This window comes from Cucurbita maxima, unplaced genomic scaffold, assembly GCF_002738345.1.
Source record: "Cucurbita maxima cultivar Rimu unplaced genomic scaffold, Cmax_1.0 Cma_Scf00002, whole genome shotgun sequence".
Taxonomy (NCBI): domain Eukaryota; kingdom Viridiplantae; phylum Streptophyta; class Magnoliopsida; order Cucurbitales; family Cucurbitaceae; genus Cucurbita; species Cucurbita maxima.
The window spans coordinates 4,155,425-4,173,792 of NW_019272018.1; the positions used below are offsets into that span (position 1 = coordinate 4,155,425).

The following is an 18,368-nucleotide window of genomic DNA, read 5'->3' on the forward strand; positions in this document are numbered from 1 at the left end:
TTTAAACTAAATATCAATTATTATTTAAATTTGTTTATTATGGTATAGTTCGATGATATTGTATTTATTATCACTTATAATGATGGCGATCTCCTCTTGCACCCCACAGCTATCGAATTGCGAGGAAAAAAATCCAACAAAATACGTCAACTGATAGACATAAGTTTCGTAAACTTTATTATTCAAACTTATCTTTCGTTACCTATAATCATATCTTAAACTTATATGAATTTAAACGTTCGAGGCATATGAATATAAATAAAACATACATACATTAACAACATTTAGAGTAGGCAATTCAAACCTACCATCTTTAGATCGATATTATATGTTAAACTATATAATCACGCTCATTGTAGTCAACACATCCACATTTTAGTCGTTCAAATAAATTATTTGGGATGGAATCGAACTAAATACATAATATATACTTTTCAAAATTAGGCATTTTGTTTATATTATACATGCAGTACACACTTTAACGACTGAAAATAAATATTTAAATATTTAACCTTTTAATGAAGATACAAATTAGTTAAGTTATTTTATATTTGACAAACTTATGTATAATAAAGACGAATTTGTATATGTTATTTAAATTTAAATATTTGAGTCTACTTGGATTTAATCTTTTGTAGGAATCTCTATTAATATTTCTTTAAACTAATTGACATATTAGATATTGATTTAAGTTTTATTTTTAATAAGATTATAAAATTTTAATTTTGAATTAGATATTATCATTAAAAAAAAAAAGAAAAAAGAATTTACTCTTGGACTTGGGACTTGGACTCCGTAATACTTGTGTTTGCAAAGTCGTTTGTATCTCTCTGGTTCTATCTCAGTTGAGTTGCGACCTACTCTTGTTTCGCGGTCTCCCCTCTGATAGACACTTTCGCGCCTCTATCCGGCCGTCAATGGCGGTCTCAGTTCCCGCAAAAGGATCAACGCTAAGGGACGCATTTGGAAATGTTCTCTCTGTCTTCATTCTCATCTTGATCGGCGTCCTCGCATTCTCAATTCGGCTCTTTTCTGTAAGCTTTTCGATCTCTCATTTCTCCTCATCCCTTGATCTGACGCTTTCTTAATTATTCATCCCGAATGCCCACAAAGATGTATAGACAAGCCATGGTTTAGATCAAGGAGCTCCATTTCGCATGGTTGTAAATTATTGCTCAAATGCTGCATCTCTCTCTCTGGTTTATACGAAACGTGAAGAATTAGTCTATAGAGGAGTCCAAAATCTGTTTTTTGGTTGAATTTTTTAATATGTGTATTACTATGAGCGTTTAGTCACATTATTACTTACAACGATTTGCAGGTGATAAAGTATGAGAGCGTTATTCACGAATTTGATCCTTATTTTAACTACCGAGTTACCCAGGTTTGTTTTCTGGCTGCTACCTGTTCATTTTATTGCATATACGGAATTCTTATAAAGCTTAAAGCTAGGGGTTACGGGCATAGTATGTTAGCTTCGCTTGGTAATCTTGCATGCCAACCTCTCCACAATTACCCCTTCAGCTGCACCGGAAGTTAATGTCTGTATTTTTCTTTTCAGTATCTTTCAAAGAAGGGAATTTATGAATTTTGGAATTGGTTTGATGATCGGACCTGGTAACGTTTACTTTTCTGGGCGGCAAATTCTCAGAGCCAAGTCTTCATGGCTTGGACTTTCGTTTCTTTTACCCTAACAGCTTTAAAGTGATTTTGTGTGTTGATGTTCTCTAGGTATCCTCTAGGGAGAGTAATTGGTGGAACCGTTTATCCTGGTCTCACATTAACTGCAGGCACATTATGGCGGTGTGTGTTTGAGAACTTATATTAATCGATTCTGAAATAACAATCCTTCTCATCATCTCACCTGTCTATCAGTTAAGGAGGCAAGCATTCTTTATGGATGTCTCTTCTTAACGAGGTGAAAGAAATTGATAATCCTTGCTATAAATGTGCTATACCGACTAATGTTCTCTTTATTTCTTTCTGCTAGGGTATTCAATGCCTTAAACATTCCTTTATCTGTGGAAACTGTTTGTGTATTCACTGCACCCATATTCTCTGCTTTTGCTTCATGGGCAACTTACCTGTTAACTAAGGTTTGGATTCCTGCAACATGTCATATTTTTTTGACTCATTCCATGCTCTTTGATTAGTCAAAATAATTCCCGTACGCTAATTATCAGGAAGTTAAAGGTGCTGGTGCTGGACTGACAGCTGCTGCTCTTTTGGCCATGGTATTTACACATCACTGATATTTTGATAAAACCATGAAACTCCACTTATGGACCTCTTTGTAGTCAACTATTATCACAATAACATCAAACACCAACAGTTAGACATTTCCCCATTATCTATAGTTATAATCATTTTAATTTTTATTCATATGACTTATTTGCTAAATTGCAACATCCAATCAGCTTATTGTAGTGACCTTAGGCTCAGTCTGGTGAGTGTTGAGAGTGGAGTGTTTCTTACTGAAATGGTTACTCCTCATTGGTAATAAACAATACTCTCATGAAGAATAGGCGACTGTTGTTTTCATTCCCATGTGTGATCCACGTCTGATATGTATTATTCTATTTTTATGGCCAAATGCCTTGTAATTGTTCTGTTGTTTTTGTATGAACCAAGCCCTAATGTAAATTTGCTGCAAAATCTCCAAACTCTTCCATGCATGGAGGCTGCTAGACCAGAATGCATCTCTAGATCATGTCTGTCTACTAAGTATTGTGTGCTTGTTTGAAACTGTACAATTGATAGATGTGGAAATTCGTAGTTAAGTTGCTGCTCTTTTTTTTTTTTTTTTTTCACAGGTTCCTTCATATATATCGCGGTCTGTGGCTGGCAGCTATGACAATGAAGCTGTTGCTATATTTGCTCTGATCTTCACTTTCTATCTCTATATAAAGGTCAGATTTTGTTATATGAGAGGAATGTAAAATTTTCAAGGACAGTGGCATACTTATTTTAATAGTGCTCAAATGCTGTTACTAAAGGAGTTGCTTTGCTATAGTCAGATTGAGTTTCTGGTCGATGGATTTATCTGTATGAGGCTTCTCAGATGCTTAATTTTATATTCCCATTATCTTGTTAGTATAATAATCATCATTATATTGATAGGAAGCAAAGTTTCGTTGATGTCTGAGCTTACACTGTCTTATTCTGTTCTACTTAACCATACACTGAGTTGGTTACATATGAAATGCAGACATTGAACACTGGATCCCTTTTTTATGCCACTTTAAACGCCATTGCATATTTCTACATGGTAAGATTATTTATGCTTCGTCATTTTATAACTTTATTCTTATTTGTCTTCTTTGCATTCTGATATGTTTCATGCATATCTTCTCTGCCTTTTTTTTTTTTTTTGTTTTTTTTCTTCATGCCCCTCTTTTCAGGTTTGCTCATGGGGAGGTTACACATTCATTATTAATCTTATTCCAATGCATGCACTCTTGTGCATTGTAACTGGGCGCTATTCTCCTCGATTGTATATTGCATATGCTCCTCTTGTAAGTGTCACCTGGCTTAACTTGGAGTGCCTTTTCCTGATGAAAATTGTAGATTTGAAGCGATTGAATAAAAATCTTCCAAATTCAAAAACATATAATACCTTAATGTAAAAGTTTAATTTATGTGCGAGATTCATTAGCTCATCTTGAACTTGTGTGGATTTCACAATTCAGGTCGTCTTGGGAACTTTATTGGCTGCACTGGTGCCTGTCGTTGGATTTAATGCAGTTATGACATCAGAACATTTTGCATCATTTTTGGTTAGTATTATTGCTGATACTTTGACTGACGAGCTCCAATTATTTTTTGCAAATTGTCTTGTTAATGCTCAAATTTGATTTTTGTTCCGTCTTTAGCTTAGTTTTTGTGACTAAAGGATTTAATTGCACTTTGCTTCTTTTTTTCTTTTGTTATTACTGGAGGACATTAATTTGCAGTGCCTTTAAACTATAAGTATTCTAGATTATGATTTTTGTACAACAAGAACTCCAAAGAAGACTGATAAATTTTTAAATGTTAACCATCATGGGTAGGCCTAGTGGTTGTAAGGGCCATGGAAAAATAAGAGGGAACGGGCTCAATCCATGTTGGCCACCTACCTAAGATTTAATATCCTATGTCTTTCCTGTCAACCAAATGTAGTAGAATATGACGGTTGTCTGGTGAGATTAGTCTAGGTGCGGGCAAACTGGCCCAGACGCTCATCGATATTAATAAATGAAAATTTAAATATCAGCAAGAAGATTTATGACTAGTCGTGGGTTTATTTGTTTGTTTTTTTTTTTTTTTTTTTTTTTTTTTTTTTTTTCATTTGACTCAATATTTTATTGATGTGTAATAGTGTGAGCAATAGTTTAGTCTCTTAAAATTTGTTTTGCTCATGGCTCGTTTCCTCGTTTCTGGTTTGTTTTCAGGTTTTCATCATTATCCATGTGGTGGCTCTCGTTTACTATATCAAAGGAATTCTCTCCCAGAAAATGTTTAGAGTGGCTGTTACTCTCGTAGTATCTATTGGGCTGTAAGCTTTCTGTGCCCTTCCTCTCCCACAAAAATAAGCTCTCAAACCCTCACTGCTGAGTGTTTGTAGGAGGAATATACAATTGACCTCACCCTTTATTGTTTACTCTTCAGGGCAGTTTGTTGTGCAGTCATTGCAGTTCTGGTAGCTCTTGTTGCTTCCAGCCCAACCAAGGGGTGGAGTGGGCGTAGTCTGAGTCTTTTAGACCCGTAAGAAACCAGCTCTCACAGGATCATGTTTTTTTAATTTAAATTTGTTCATGAATTTTTCTGATAGTTGTATGAATCGAGTGTGATTGTGATCTAGCTAAGATTTGATCCTTCATGAAAAAGAATGATGCAAATTGGCATAACGGTTCTCTTGGCTGCTATCCTATCTAACAACATTGTCGATCCTATTTAATTTAATTTGCTTTTCCGGTCTTTTTTCTAACCTTGAGTTGTTAGGATATAAAACACTTGTTGGGCACTTACGCTCATTTTAACACTTAAACATTTCAAATTATTCTGTTTGTTTTTCTCTCCCCTTTTTGAAGTAACTTTTTAGCATTTTCAGGAATAGTTGCCTATGGTATCATTGGCATGGGAAAGTGTTTCTTACAGCGTAAATAAGTGGTGTAATATTTTATTTTCTATCTTCATTTCCTGAAACACTCTTCACATTTATTTTGTTTTGCTGCAATCGAACAGAACTTATGCAAGCAAGTATATACCAATAATTGCTAGTGTTAGTGAGCATCAACCACCTACTTGGCCATCTTACTTTATGGACATCAACGTTTTGGCATTCTTGGTTCCAGCTGGTATTATTGTACGTATTTTTTTTAGATTACTTATTTGTTTTTAAAATGTTTCAATCATCAGAAATTTACCAAGGTTCTTACCTTTGATAGGCATGCTTTTCACCATTATCTGATGCTAGCTCATTTGTAGTCCTCTACATTGTTACAGCAGTGTACTTCTCTGGAGTTATGGTGAGAACCATTTTCTGACTTCCAAATTAAAAATTTAATCATTTAACGCACATCATCTACCCTTTAACACATTTCTTATTTGGATGATACTACAGGTGCGTCTTATGCTTGTACTTGCTCCAGCAGCATGCATTTTGTCTGGAATTGCACTTTCTCAAGCCTTTGAAGTTTTTACTCGGTCTATCAAGTTTCAGAAGCCCGGAGAGGCACTGGATACACAAGAAGTAAATTTTATTCCCTTGGTGTTGGTTAAGTTTATGTTTGCTATTTTTTTCCTCTTACAAGACCATCAAAATGGAACTAATGTTGGTTCTTGGATCTGGAAATTAAGGTGGGAGTTACCGTCTCTGATGGTGTTGTAGCACAACATGATGTGGTGAAGCCTGAAAAAAGTGAAGATACAATTAAAGAACGACCCTCAAAAAAGAATAGAAAGAAGGAAAAGGAGCCAGTTGAAAAGCCTTCACTCAAGTCCCAAATTCGTAAAAGGCTGCTAGTTTTACCCTTCGCGACATCAATTATTGCCCTTTTCTTACTTATTTTGCTGGGTGCCTTTTATGTGGTAAGTAAAAATATCTGTCTTTATCTTTTTGGGTACTTTATCACTCCTCTGCTGACGTTAATGATCACAATGTTGATTGAAGCTGCCTATTAAGTTTAAATTGTCCAATTGTTGTACTATGTTAAATATTTTTCTCTGATGTCTTCATTCTATCTCAAGATTTTTATAAGAACTGACGGGGCTTGAAAGGTAAACTAACGAACTTGAACTAAAGAAAGGAAAAGGCAACATAGGCTTCATAGGTGTAACATAGAAAATAGTGGTAGAAAATTGGTTGCTGTTGTGGAGCAGGATTTTTAATTTCTGTGCTTCTGGTAGCTTCTAACTTGATTTCGTCTTTATGAGGAAACACATTGCCGGTTGTAACAAAATCATCAGTTAAAACTATAGCAATGACTCTTCCTGAACATTACAAATATTACAAGTTTTTCATTGCTAAAATTAAAGGGGGTCAAAAGGTTGTCTTTGTGAGATTAGTTGAGGTGCATCGAATTTGGTTTAAGCACCCGCAAACCTAAAAAAAAGGGTTGTCTTTGTGAGATTAGTTGAGGTGCATCGAATTTGGTTTAAGCACCCGCAAACCTGAAAAAAAGGCTGTCTTTGTGAGATTAGTTGAGGTGCATCTAATTTGGTTTAAACACCCGCAAATATAAAAAATAACCTATCCTTTCACGCTCTTCTTGATTTGTTCTTGTGTTCTTTGAGTAAAACACATGGTGGCACGTTAGGTACTTTTGTGTTAAAAGCGGATATACTGATAGGTTTAATTACATTTAGAAAAGTGCTATAAGTTAACAAAATAATAATAATAACAACAGTATCACAGTTGAATGTGAGAAGATTTCTGATGGTTCTTTATGGCTTTACACTGTACTTAGGAATATGTGCAAAGGAACAGCTATATTGGTCCATGCTTGCACTTTTATAGCACATAAAACAGAAAACTAATTTTCTCACTTCTTTTTCTCCTTGTTCTCCATTTCTCATACAATATTTATTTACTGACATGGTTTTTGTGTTTACGGGCTGTTGTAGGTTCATTGTGTCTGGGCAGCTGCAGAAGCTTATTCAGCCCCTTCTATTGTTTTAACTTCTCACTCCCGTGATGGTCTCCATGTTTTTGATGACTTTAGAGAAGCTTATGCATGGTTAAGCCACAACACTGAGGTTGATGATAAAGTAAGCTTTCGCTCACTCTTATATTTCTACATTGAAATGTTTAGTGCTCCCAAGATCCTACTAAATTTGTGTATAAACTATCATAGGCAATAATTTGTTCTGCGGTGTTGTTGCTTCTTGTTCAAACGTGTTTCCTAGGTTGCATCATGGTGGGACTATGGCTATCAAACTACTGCTATGGCCAATCGTACTGTCATTGTTGACAACAATACCTGGAACAATACCCATATTGCAACTGTTGGTACTGCTATGTCTTCTCCTGAGAAGGCAGCCTGGGAAATTTTCAACTCTCTAGATGTAAAATATGTTCTTGTTGTCTTTGGAGGTTAGCTTTTACTGTTGCAATCCCTATGCGCTGGATTAAACTATGCTATTTTTTTTTTGTTATCCATATTTACCTTGTTTCTTGGAGCCATTAGGAATTTTTTTTTTCTCAGTCAATTCAGTGAAGTTTTTTTTAAAAAAATTATTTAGATCTCATTAACTGCATCGTGTAAACCTTTTGTTTTAATGAACCTGAAGGAGTTACATGAAGGGTATCAAAAAATAAAGGCCAACAGATTAAACTGTGGCAATGTGTGTGACGAGAACTAGAAAATATAAGACCTCTAGTAGAGGTGATTGATGACTTCGCTCTTAGTAGTGGAGATTTTTTATTTTTGAAAATTGGTTCCTTCAGGTATTTCCTTGTCAAAGCCCCTTATTCTAGGAACTAACAACCTCATTATTGATATTGAAGACCTACTGAATGCGTTTTGGAAAATGAAAAGCATGGTGAAAATGAATGTCTTGATGTGGATTCCTCATTTGGGAGGTATTAATGCTGTAAAAAGATTTAAAAGAAAACGTCCCCATATTGCACTAAGCCCAAACTGTGGTGCCTTTATGGTCTTCTAAATCATACCTATTTTTTCACTGCTCATACAGTAGGAAATGTTGTGAATTCTATTTCTTGTTTTGAATTCTCGTGGGTGTTTCTGACATTACTCTTCAGTTTCTTTATTATCTTAGTTTCAAAAGTAGGGATAAAACTCTTTGAATGAATGCCACGAAAAGAATCATTTAGAGATGTTGGCATGAAGAACTCAAATAATATTTAAGGGGACGCTTATTAAATGGGAGGAATAGGCCAATTAAGCAAAGTATCAGACATCTTTTTGGAGTGTATTATCTTGTTTTTTTATGCAAGTGTACTACTGACAAAATCAGATACCAATTAGTTTTTTTTTTTTTTTTTGACAATTCCTCACAAGAGCATTATGGTCTTTTGGTTCTAAGCTTACGATCTATAAATGAGAAGTCTATTTTAAATGAATCATCTTAACTAATGAAAATGTGTAGTCTGATTTATTTTGCTGTTTTTGCAGGTCTTGTTGGTTATCCAAGTGATGATATCAATAAGTTCTTGTGGATGGTTCGTATAGGAGGTGGTGTATTTCCTCATATCAAGGAACCGGATTACCTAGTAAGTGTTCATTCCTACTCTTTTTCTTTTTGAAGGCATGATTATAAATGCATTATTTCTTTATTTTTTGCTAACATACTGAAACTTGATGCTGGTTTGGCTTGTTTGACTAGTTTGTAAACTAGGTTCTCTAACTTATATTTTGTTTTCTTCCTTTTCTTTCTTGGTAAAGAGAGATGGTCAGTATCGAATTGATTCTCAGGCCACTCCAACAATGCTGAATTCTCTCATGTACAAACTTTCGTACTACAGGTTTGTAATTGTTTAGCAGACATAATTTGTTAATTTGGCACGGTTCCTTTCTTGGTTTTATAGTTTTTTCTTTTTTCACCATTATAATTCTTATTCTTTTCCGTCCGTTTGTAGGTTTGTGGAAACAGATGGTAAAGGATTTGATAGGGTGAGGCAGACAGAAATTGGGAAGAAATATTTTAAGCTTTCGCATTTTGAAGAGGTAAATAATAAAGTCTTCCAAAGAGGAGAGACCATCTTTTTATTTTCCACAGAAAATAACTTTCAAATTTGATTCAAGAAATTCTTTCCCGGGGATTGTAAGATATAGAGGATTTGTGATGTGTGTTAAGAATATGGGATTTTCATGAAAAATTAGAAGAGGTAAAAAAAACCTCGTCGTTTCTTTTACGGATATTGGACTCTTTCAACAAGCACTCTAATGTATATTTACACAGGAAAAGAAACTATAAAAAAAATTCCAGCTTGTTGAGATAGTGGAGCATTTATAACTATTTAAACCCTTTTTTAATTTCTTATTCTTTAGCTTTTACACTTTAAAGAAAAGATGTTTCATTGTTGCCTGACATTGTAAAAAGGGGAGAGGAAAACCTCTCAACCCTCCGATGGAAGATTTCATAAAATGCTTCCAGTTGGAACCTAAAAGAGAAAGGGATTAATTTCAAGACAGGGAAGCAAATTTTCACCGAGGGATAATTAACGAAAATTAAATTGTGAAAAAAAAAAAAAAATGGCACTATCCCTGTGCTTCATTTTGAAGATTTTCTTGATTTTCTCTCCATCCATTTATCTTTGTTTCTTTGTAGTAGTTCCACTCAATCCAAGTTGTGCGATCTAATTTAATCGTTTTTGATAATATGTTTTTGCTATATTGTTAGTATTAATGGTTATCTAGTGTCAATGAGGATTAGCTTAGTGAGTAGTTTTGAGTTTTTGTGACCAGCTGTGTATATTTACAAGTTGCCATCCAAAGAACTATTATGTGGTTTCTGATTTGAATATGGATCTTTTTAGGCATTCACCACTCACCATTGGATGGTACGAATCTACAAATTGAAAGCTCCAAAGAACAGAATCAGGGGAAAGACTAAAAAGTCAAAGACGGTATGTACACTTCAAGTTCTATTCACTTGGTTGAGCGGGCACCAATTTATTCTAGATTACTGTTGCCATCATCCTTTAATTATTGCTATATGCTGGTTACCAATTTGCAGAAGTCCAGTTCAACTACCAGTTCCAAAAGAAAAGAAACAAAAAAGAGAAATCCGTGGCAATGAAAAATCATCTGATGATGATGGGACAATTTTCAAAAAGCATGTAAGCTACATGTCTATTTGACAACCTTGGCAGATACTTGTTGAGGCATTGTGGTAATTTATCTACGGATGGAGAAATTTTGTAGTCATCAATATTTTTCCCTTTTTATATATGCCAAGTTTTAACAGGATCTTGAAATATTGACGGCCACAGATCTTCTTACTCTCTTTCTGTGGTATTTATTCATCAAATTTCTCCTCGTCTCTTGGATGCTTGCTCACGAAGAACCATCCCTCTGCCTAGATATGACTAACTAGAACAATTGCCATGACTTACTATGGTTCTCTCCTTTTATTTAGGTTGGAAGTTCCCATATTCTTTTCCATTTCCCCATTTGTATGCTGTTGAAAACAGAACTAGAAAACGCTGCTGCCTGCTCATGATGAATTCGAACAATAGATTCCCGATATTTGGGGATAAAAATTGTTTTCGCTATTTTTTTCCTTGTCGACTTATTAGGTTCAGCGCATAGCTGCCATTGTTTGGACAGAGGATGATAGATGGAACAAGAACCCAACTTTGCTTCAGTGGCAGCACATTCTGCCCCAGGTTAATTGGGAACGATTGTTACAAGGCCTTGCAATCCAACGTTAAATCTTCCAGGGAATTAGAATTGTTGAGTTTTTCTCTTTTAAGATGGAGCTCATTCATCAAGGCTACTGCCTCTCTTAGCCTCATCCATGGTTGAAGTTTCAGTTCCTCCAAAGCATAGGATGCTCGAGTGGATTGTAATGTTCTAGTTCAGCTATTATATCATGGAGGGGAAGATTTCAACTCATCAACCCAGCAAAATCTTAGGTTGAACTTAATGATTTTGATATTCTCTTCGGATCTCACTGAAATTTTGTAATGGCACAAGCCCACGGTTAGCAGATATTGTACTATTTGGGTTTTTCCTTTCGAGCTTCTCCTCAAGGTTTTGAAACGCGTCTATTAGGAAAAAGTTTTCACCTTTTTTATAAAGGGTGTTTCGCTCTTCTGTCTACAAAGAAAATGGTGTTTTTATGAAGGGTGTTTCGTTCTCCTCTGATGGGATCTCACAAATTTCTTGCACATTCGATATAATCTCCTTATTATTATGGCTTTTAATATAATTTTATTGAAAAAGAAAACAAATCTAAATGGGTTTGATCAACCTTGACCTATGTCAACTTAGATTCATCCATTCTTACAAAAGTCATCAAATACCTGTAAACTCTACGTAGGCGTGTGAGACCTCGTGACACTCGAGTTTTCTATGTCACTCATCAGTGAAGAGAAACAGAAAACCAGGTAAACCGACAAGTTTACCAAGCAAAAAGTGTACAATCAAAGAGGCTGCTGTAATGATAGCACCCAGTCATCTTTTGTTTGAAGATTGCATCAACAATGACATAAAGGTGGGAAAAAAGGGCTGCAGTTTTCTATTATTGAGTAAGAAGGAAACAATATTCATATTCTTTTTTGCCTCTGCTGATGATAAAATTAGCTGAAGTAGCTTCTTTTCTTTACTTTGTCAGTTTATTTGTCTGCATTGAATTCAGTACTAGTCATGAAAGTTAAGCTGAATGGACTCTAATCAAAATGCTAAACGATGTCTATATTTCATCTTGTACAGCCTCTTCTAGATATCACATGATTAGTCCATTCTTAGTAGCACAAGTTTAAGTTGTGATTGCTTAAGCTTCGTTGAAATAAAGTTCCATGGTTTGATGTAGTTATCATTGTACTTTTGTGCTGCAGAAACCACATGTTTGGAAGCCTGGCTGCTAATTGAAAGTTGTAGGGAATGTCATGAAGAAAATCTGGCGAACATTTGGGCACATTTAAGTTAATGATTTGATATAGAGCCAATGACATGTAGCCTTTCTTTTTGTCAGTCTCTGCTCTGCTTGACCTTTTTTTTGGCTGCTTTCTCTTTGTCTCTGCAATTAGGTGTAATCAATATGGAGAAGCAACAAAAATGTGTTCTGTAATGGAGATTGCCATGCTAAACGATTCATTGTTAAGGCCATAGGGGGAAAGATTGAAATACACGATTGAATTTTATCAAAATTTAAAGAATAAATGATAGATCCTACATCAGTTAAAGAAGGGAACGAAACATTCTTTATAAGGGTATGGAAACCTCTTTCTAGTAGATGCATTTTAAAATCGTGAGGCCAAGTTACGAGACAAGATGAACAATATTTGTTAGTTGTGGACTTGAATTGTTACCGTGAGTTTGAATCATGTTTTGTAATTATTTGTGAGATGTTAGTGTTCATCTTGAACTCCATAGAAGCAGTGAATCAAACTCCCGACTTACCAAACTTTTTTAAAGGACAAGAACGTCGAGCCACTCGTTAAACATGTTCTACTTTTTGAATGTTCAATCATTTTCTAACCTTTTTTCTGTTGACTTTTCTGGCTCAATATGTTTTCAAAATTTGATATAATCATTTAAATTCCAACCGATATTCAAAAGTATTGGGCGTATTGGGCCTTACAAATGTGGATGGTCTCCAAATAGAGCGTTTCCTTTTTATATGTGTAAAGGTGTGAGGTCCCATACTCATTGGTTAGAGAGGGAAACGAAACATTACTTATACGAGTGTAGAAATCATTCTTTAGTTACAAGTTTTGCAATTCTCTAGCAACAACCTATAATCACAAATTACTTTATCTAATAAAATTTAATTAAAGTAAAAAAAAAAAAAAAAAAAAAAGACATGACGGGACAAAAGAATATATAGAAAAAAGAAAAATAGAAATATTTGGGCCCATGAATGAGAAAAACAACAAAATTTTGTTTTTGGAAAGGGAAATGGTTGAAAATTAAAAGAAAGAAAGTGGGGAGTGGGGCGGTTGCCGTCGGTCGGTCGGTCGGTCGGGAAGGTGCCGGTGGAAGGAGCAGGAGAAATTAAATCAGTGGAGAAAAGTCCGCACGTGGGAGGATTTTTTTTAAAACCCTACAATATCTCTGCGGACCCCCTTCCCCTTCTTCCTCCCTTCTTCAACTTCAACTTCAACTTCAACTTCCCCACCCCACGCTGCCGCCTACCTCCCCGACCACCGCCACCGCCCCACCACTCAACACCACCCTCTCTACACCTCAAACCATTCGTTTAAATTCTATTGGGAAAACAAAAAAAGTTCTTTTTTGTTTAATTCAAAAAAAAAAAAAAAAACATTTAAATATGATCAAAAGATGTAAGATCCGTTAAAAGTCGCCGGAAACTGACCTCACCGGATCTTGTAGTTTTGCGGGCATGATTGTGACGGGTGAGGCGATGGGACCTCACCGCACGACCGGAACGTTCATGGAAAGCTACTTCCAAGCTACTCGCTGCCATTTCGGATTTTGACTTGGTTTCGGCATCTCATTCGTCGCAATCAATCAATGCGTTTCCAATTTTAATTCCCTTTTTAAATTTAATTTTATTCTATGGTTAAATTAAATGTTTGCCGTACATAATTTTGCAGGAAAGAAAAGAAAATTAAAGTTATTTTCATATCATTAAAATCTTGACCTCCTAGGTTGCTTCATAAAAGTTAAATTATATATTTAAAGATTTTATTATAAAATGATTAATTTTTTCCGTGGAAAAATCTAATAAATAGGGCTTTAACGAAATTTCCTTCGCTGTGTCCTTTTATTAAATAAATAGATTTTAGTACGATTACATATCTGTATAAAAAAAAATAAATATAATATCTTTGTTGAAATACAATTATATTTTATTCAGCTAAAAAATAATTAAGGAGAGAGAAAGAGAGTCTAAAGATTGTAATAAATATATTAATAAATTTGAAGGGTAATAATTTAATGTCAGAGAGCCGCAAATCTTGAAAATATAAAACAAAAGCAGCAGTGAGAATCCAGGTGGGGTGGCATCTTCTTCCCCTCTCTCTCCAAAACCGGCAATGCCCAGTTACCAGTCATCCCTCTCCCCTTCCCTGAAAGCCACGTGCACTCACCTGCCACTGCCGACATTTACTGTTTACCCTCCTCCTTCTGTTACCCTGTCACTGTCTGTTCCTCTGTAAACCCTAAACCACCTCCGCCACCTCCGCCGCTACTTAGTGGAACAGCAGCGTTTCCACCCCAGCACTGCTCCGGCGCCACCGCCGCGAAGGTTTCCTCGATGGACCCGACTCCGGTCTCGTCCACGTGCACGCTTCTATGACCATCCCCCATTCAATATTAAATGTAAACTCTTTCTTATTAATTAACATTCAATGTGTTCACATAGCTCTACCCAAATCCCTCCTCTCTTTTATTCTTATTTTTATGTCACTTCCATTTAAATTAACAAAATATATATATATATTGAATATATTTTGAAATAACACGCGTAAATGAAATCCAGAGAATCATATTTCGACTAACAACAATTTGATCATATGACAGAAGTATAATTTGTTGGACACCGAGTGCAAATCTTAGAAATCAGAATCAGACATGGAGACAGAGTTGTAATGAAATGAGTTGGGCATATGGCCAAGTGGAAAGGTGGAATTTGTCTCTTTCCTCTCAGTGGGTTATTTGTATGTATTAATAAAGTTTTAATATATAGTGAGGCAGAGTTTATATTATATACTGCTAAAGTTTTAATTAGGTGAATTAAAAAGTAATAAAACACATAGGTTTAATTAATTAATGTTGGTTGGGTTGGTCGTGTAGTTAATGTCACATCATACTCCATTCATTTCATCCCCAATCTCATTAATCAATCAATAATACTACAAACTCATTATCCCAACTAAATTAAATTAAATTAAATTAAATGGGTTTGAAAAAGTAGTTAATTATTATTATTGTTGTTGGGTAAGTAGGAGCTATATTTATTATTATTATGTATGAATGTTTTTTTGGTGACCAATTAAATTATGGAAATTAAGATAATAATGACCAAAATCTTGTCAATTTTCATTTACAACTTGAAAGCAGTGAGAGATATAATAAAAAAAAAATAAATATATAAATCTGTAAGTAAAGAAATAAAGTAGATTTTATTTGACAAAGAAACAGAGATGAGAGCTGGCGCATGCCAAGCACGTGGGATTACAGTTCACTCCATTATTGAGTCACAAATCTCCAAGACATGGTTTTGTTCTTAGGTTACTCATTTTTAATTCATCGTTATGCTAAATCTCTGTATTTAATTCATCATTAAACTGAATACAACTCAGTTTTACTTACCTTCTAAATCCCAATTAATTGCTTCCCAAATCCAAGGTCAACTTTCTTTCCCCTTAACTTAACCACCTTAATTAACTTTTCCTCTAATTAACCGACATATCTCAGCTTACTTCGCAAAATGTGGCCGAGTTTGACTTTCAATTATTCAAACAAATATTTTTAACCATTCTATACCTCGGTTAGTAAAGGTTCATACATATCATTATGAGTGGAACATAAAAAATACTCGAAATCACTCTTAAATTGGCATTTAATGTAATATATATAAATTATTAATACCTACCCATTTAATAAATGAATAGAGGAGGAAAAAACAATATAATAGGGATGCATCTAATTATTTAGTAAACAAATTATTTGTTTTTTTTTTGTCTAATCTGTGGTCACATATCAACTTTACTTTATAGTATGGTACCACACAAAATCAGTAGAAAATAAAGGGAGAGATTAAATTCATGTTATTCGCATTGGAGATTTCATTTAGATTGTGATATTAATAAATTTGTGATCAATAATTGAAGCTGGCTATAACCAACCAATTCATTAATTATTAGTTAATCATGTCCTGTTCCGCTAATAATTCTATTCCATGATTTAAATGCCTTTTTCATTCATAACCAACTTACTTACATTTACTAATCTAACCCTAATTAATTCCATTTCTCCCATTTGATTAAACACAAACAGAGAGAGAAATTGATGAATTAGAGCGTAAACAGAGATTACACACAAATTTATATGAACAGAGGGAGGCGAAATTGATGATTAATTCAATTCCGCCTCAAACCCCAAATCCTTACATTATTATTATTATTAACAAAACACTAAATGGTTTTTTTGTTTTGTTTTTTTGTTTTTAATTAAAAAAAAAAAAAAAAGAACAGAGGTTTGGAAGAAAATGTTTAGTTTTACAAGCAAAATTTAGATTTGGGGGAAGAAGAATGGAGGTGAGGCTGATTTTGTTTAATGTGGCCACGAGAAAGTTTCGAAGGGTGTGGTAGTTGGAATCCAAGTGTGTGTATAATCCGCCATTAAAATCTGGTCTCCGAACAACCTGTAATCTTCTTCTTCTTCTTCTTCTACATTGCTCACTCTGTTGTACCATGGGTATGAATAAAGCCAACCTTCCAATGAGTCAGCGAATACGAACTCTTTCCCCAATTCGGTTGTTTCGTAACTCGTCCCCAAGCTAGGAAGCTCCACGATTTCGCTCAATTCCTCCGGCGTCGACGGACACAAACCGGAAGAGGAAGAGGAAGAGGAGGAGGAGGAGGAGGATGAGGAGGGCGTCGGCGGGGGAGGGGTGGGGAGTTCCATGGAGGCAGCTTTGGCGGCGGCGGCCTGGACGTCGCGGGGGGAGTTGGAAGCGGGTCGAGGGAACTGATGGGCAAGTTGGGGAAAGTTGAGAATGGCGGAGTTGCCTTTGATAGTTAAAGCGGCGACGTCGTGGGCACGTGCGGCCATTTCAGGGGTGGAGAAAGTGCCGAGCCAGATCCTGCTCTTCTTTCGGGGCTCGCGAATTTCGGAAACCCATTTTCCCCATGCCCTCATTCGGACCCCACGGAAAACCGGGTGCTTGCTGTTTCCATTGCTAGTTTCCCTGGGCCGCTTCGCCCGTTTCCGGTTCGAGTGAATCGCAATCGCCGCCCCTGCCTGATCGATCTCAACCGACGAGGAGGAGGAGGAGGAGGAGAATGAGGAGGAAGAGGAAGAGGCAGAGTTGAAAATTGCAGGGTCATTGTGAACGACAAGGCGAGCCATTGGAAATGGGAGGTTTTAATGGAGTGAGCTAAACAAAAGGGTATTATTAGAAATTTGAAGTCACCCCTACACGAATGGGTATAAAAGGGTTTATATATATATATATAAATAAATATATCCCTGTGCATTCATCATGCACGGGGATTGTAATAGAAGCGGGTGTAGACGAGTATTTCTCTTTCCTTATTATTTCTCCCTCTCTCTCTCTCTCTCTCTCTCTCAGTCTCACCCACCACCCTCTCTCCCATCATTCGTATCGGTCTTTCCCGTGTCTCTTACAAATAAAGATCTCAATATCATTATTATTTATAGAAAAATAAATAAAATGATATTAGTTATTATTAGGGGGGGAAGGACGGTGAAGGTACAAAGAGTTGGGGGAGATGAACCCTCACACCCCAGCCTGGATTCTGGTCGTGTGGGACAATTTGGGGTTTTTACTCGGAATAAACAAGAAGGTGAAATGAATAAAATTAAGACTCCGTATGCATTTTGACATTTTTATGTTTGAACAGTGATGATATGTAACTGGATGGAGTTCATATCAACTCGCAAATTACTCTCGACATGACTTAAAATACATATATTGAACAGGAAAGAAGCCAAAGAAAAAGGGTTTGGTTATTGGAGTTGTAATTTATTGTATGAGGACAGCTTGGTTGTTATTTGTGTACAAATTCAATGAATTGGGGTTGTTTTGTGTGTGGGTGATGTTGCCTTAGAGTGCGAATTCTTGTTTCCAAGCTTATAGCCTCTATTTTAGCCCACAAATTCCTCTAACACTTCTAAATTTAATTTGTACCCTACTACTTTATTTATTTAAACACCCATAACACATGCTTTTTTTTTATTTTATTATTATTATTAATACGACAATCACCCTATTGTATAGTCTTAATTACATAATTTTAAAATCCAAAGTAAACAAAAATAAATAAATAAAGAGGGTCCAATAATAATAAATCAGACACTATTGAAGGGCATGGTGTTGGTTAAATGGTTGCAGTCGTTTTGGTCTCCCAGACCATATTGTAAAATTAATATTCTTTACAGTAACGGAATTCGCATCATTTTTTAATATAATCTTTTTAATAACCATACCATATTCTTACACATTTAATAAAACCCAGTCAATTTCTCTATTTCTTTTATTTTTTTAAA

The 18,368-nt window shown here is 35.4% G+C and overlaps 2 protein-coding genes across 4 annotated transcripts; one reads left to right on the forward strand and one right to left on the reverse strand.

Annotated features, from left to right (window-relative positions):
- Positions 1-820: 820 nt before the first annotated feature.
- Positions 821-12,295, forward strand: LOC111465046 (dolichyl-diphosphooligosaccharide--protein glycosyltransferase subunit STT3A). 3 transcript variants are annotated; one of them, XM_023109326.1, is made up of 24 exons: positions 821-1,034; positions 1,322-1,384; positions 1,562-1,617; positions 1,732-1,803; positions 1,991-2,096; positions 2,184-2,234; positions 2,814-2,909; positions 3,209-3,268; positions 3,402-3,515; positions 3,690-3,776; positions 4,431-4,534; positions 4,648-4,743; positions 5,224-5,344; positions 5,427-5,507; positions 5,603-5,731; positions 5,839-6,069; positions 7,105-7,248; positions 7,387-7,573; positions 8,616-8,713; positions 8,886-8,965; positions 9,080-9,167; positions 9,980-10,069; positions 10,180-10,282; positions 12,005-12,295. In XM_023109326.1, the coding sequence occupies exons 1-23, from the start codon at positions 918-920 to the stop codon at positions 10,240-10,242; spliced, it is 2,334 nt and encodes a 777-aa protein (XP_022965094.1). In that variant the 5' UTR covers positions 821-917; the 3' UTR covers positions 10,243-10,282; positions 12,005-12,295. The 3 variants fall into 3 exon arrangements, with proteins under 3 accessions (XP_022965094.1, XP_022965086.1, XP_022965078.1); XM_023109318.1 differs by lacking the exon at positions 12,005-12,295 and adding an exon at positions 10,582-10,688; XM_023109310.1 differs by lacking the exon at positions 12,005-12,295 and having other exon boundaries at positions 10,180-10,468.
- A 3,839-nt stretch (positions 12,296-16,134) lies between these two features.
- On the reverse strand, positions 16,135-17,297 carry LOC111472260 (ethylene-responsive transcription factor TINY-like). Its single transcript, XM_023117910.1, has 2 exons — positions 17,240-17,297; positions 16,135-17,209 (listed from the first exon to the last, which is right to left on the reverse strand). Exon 2 carries the CDS (start codon positions 17,205-17,207, stop codon positions 16,410-16,412), a length of 798 nt encoding a protein of 265 aa, XP_022973678.1. The 5' UTR covers positions 17,208-17,209; positions 17,240-17,297; the 3' UTR covers positions 16,135-16,409.
- Between the last annotated feature and the right edge of the window lie 1,071 nt (positions 17,298-18,368).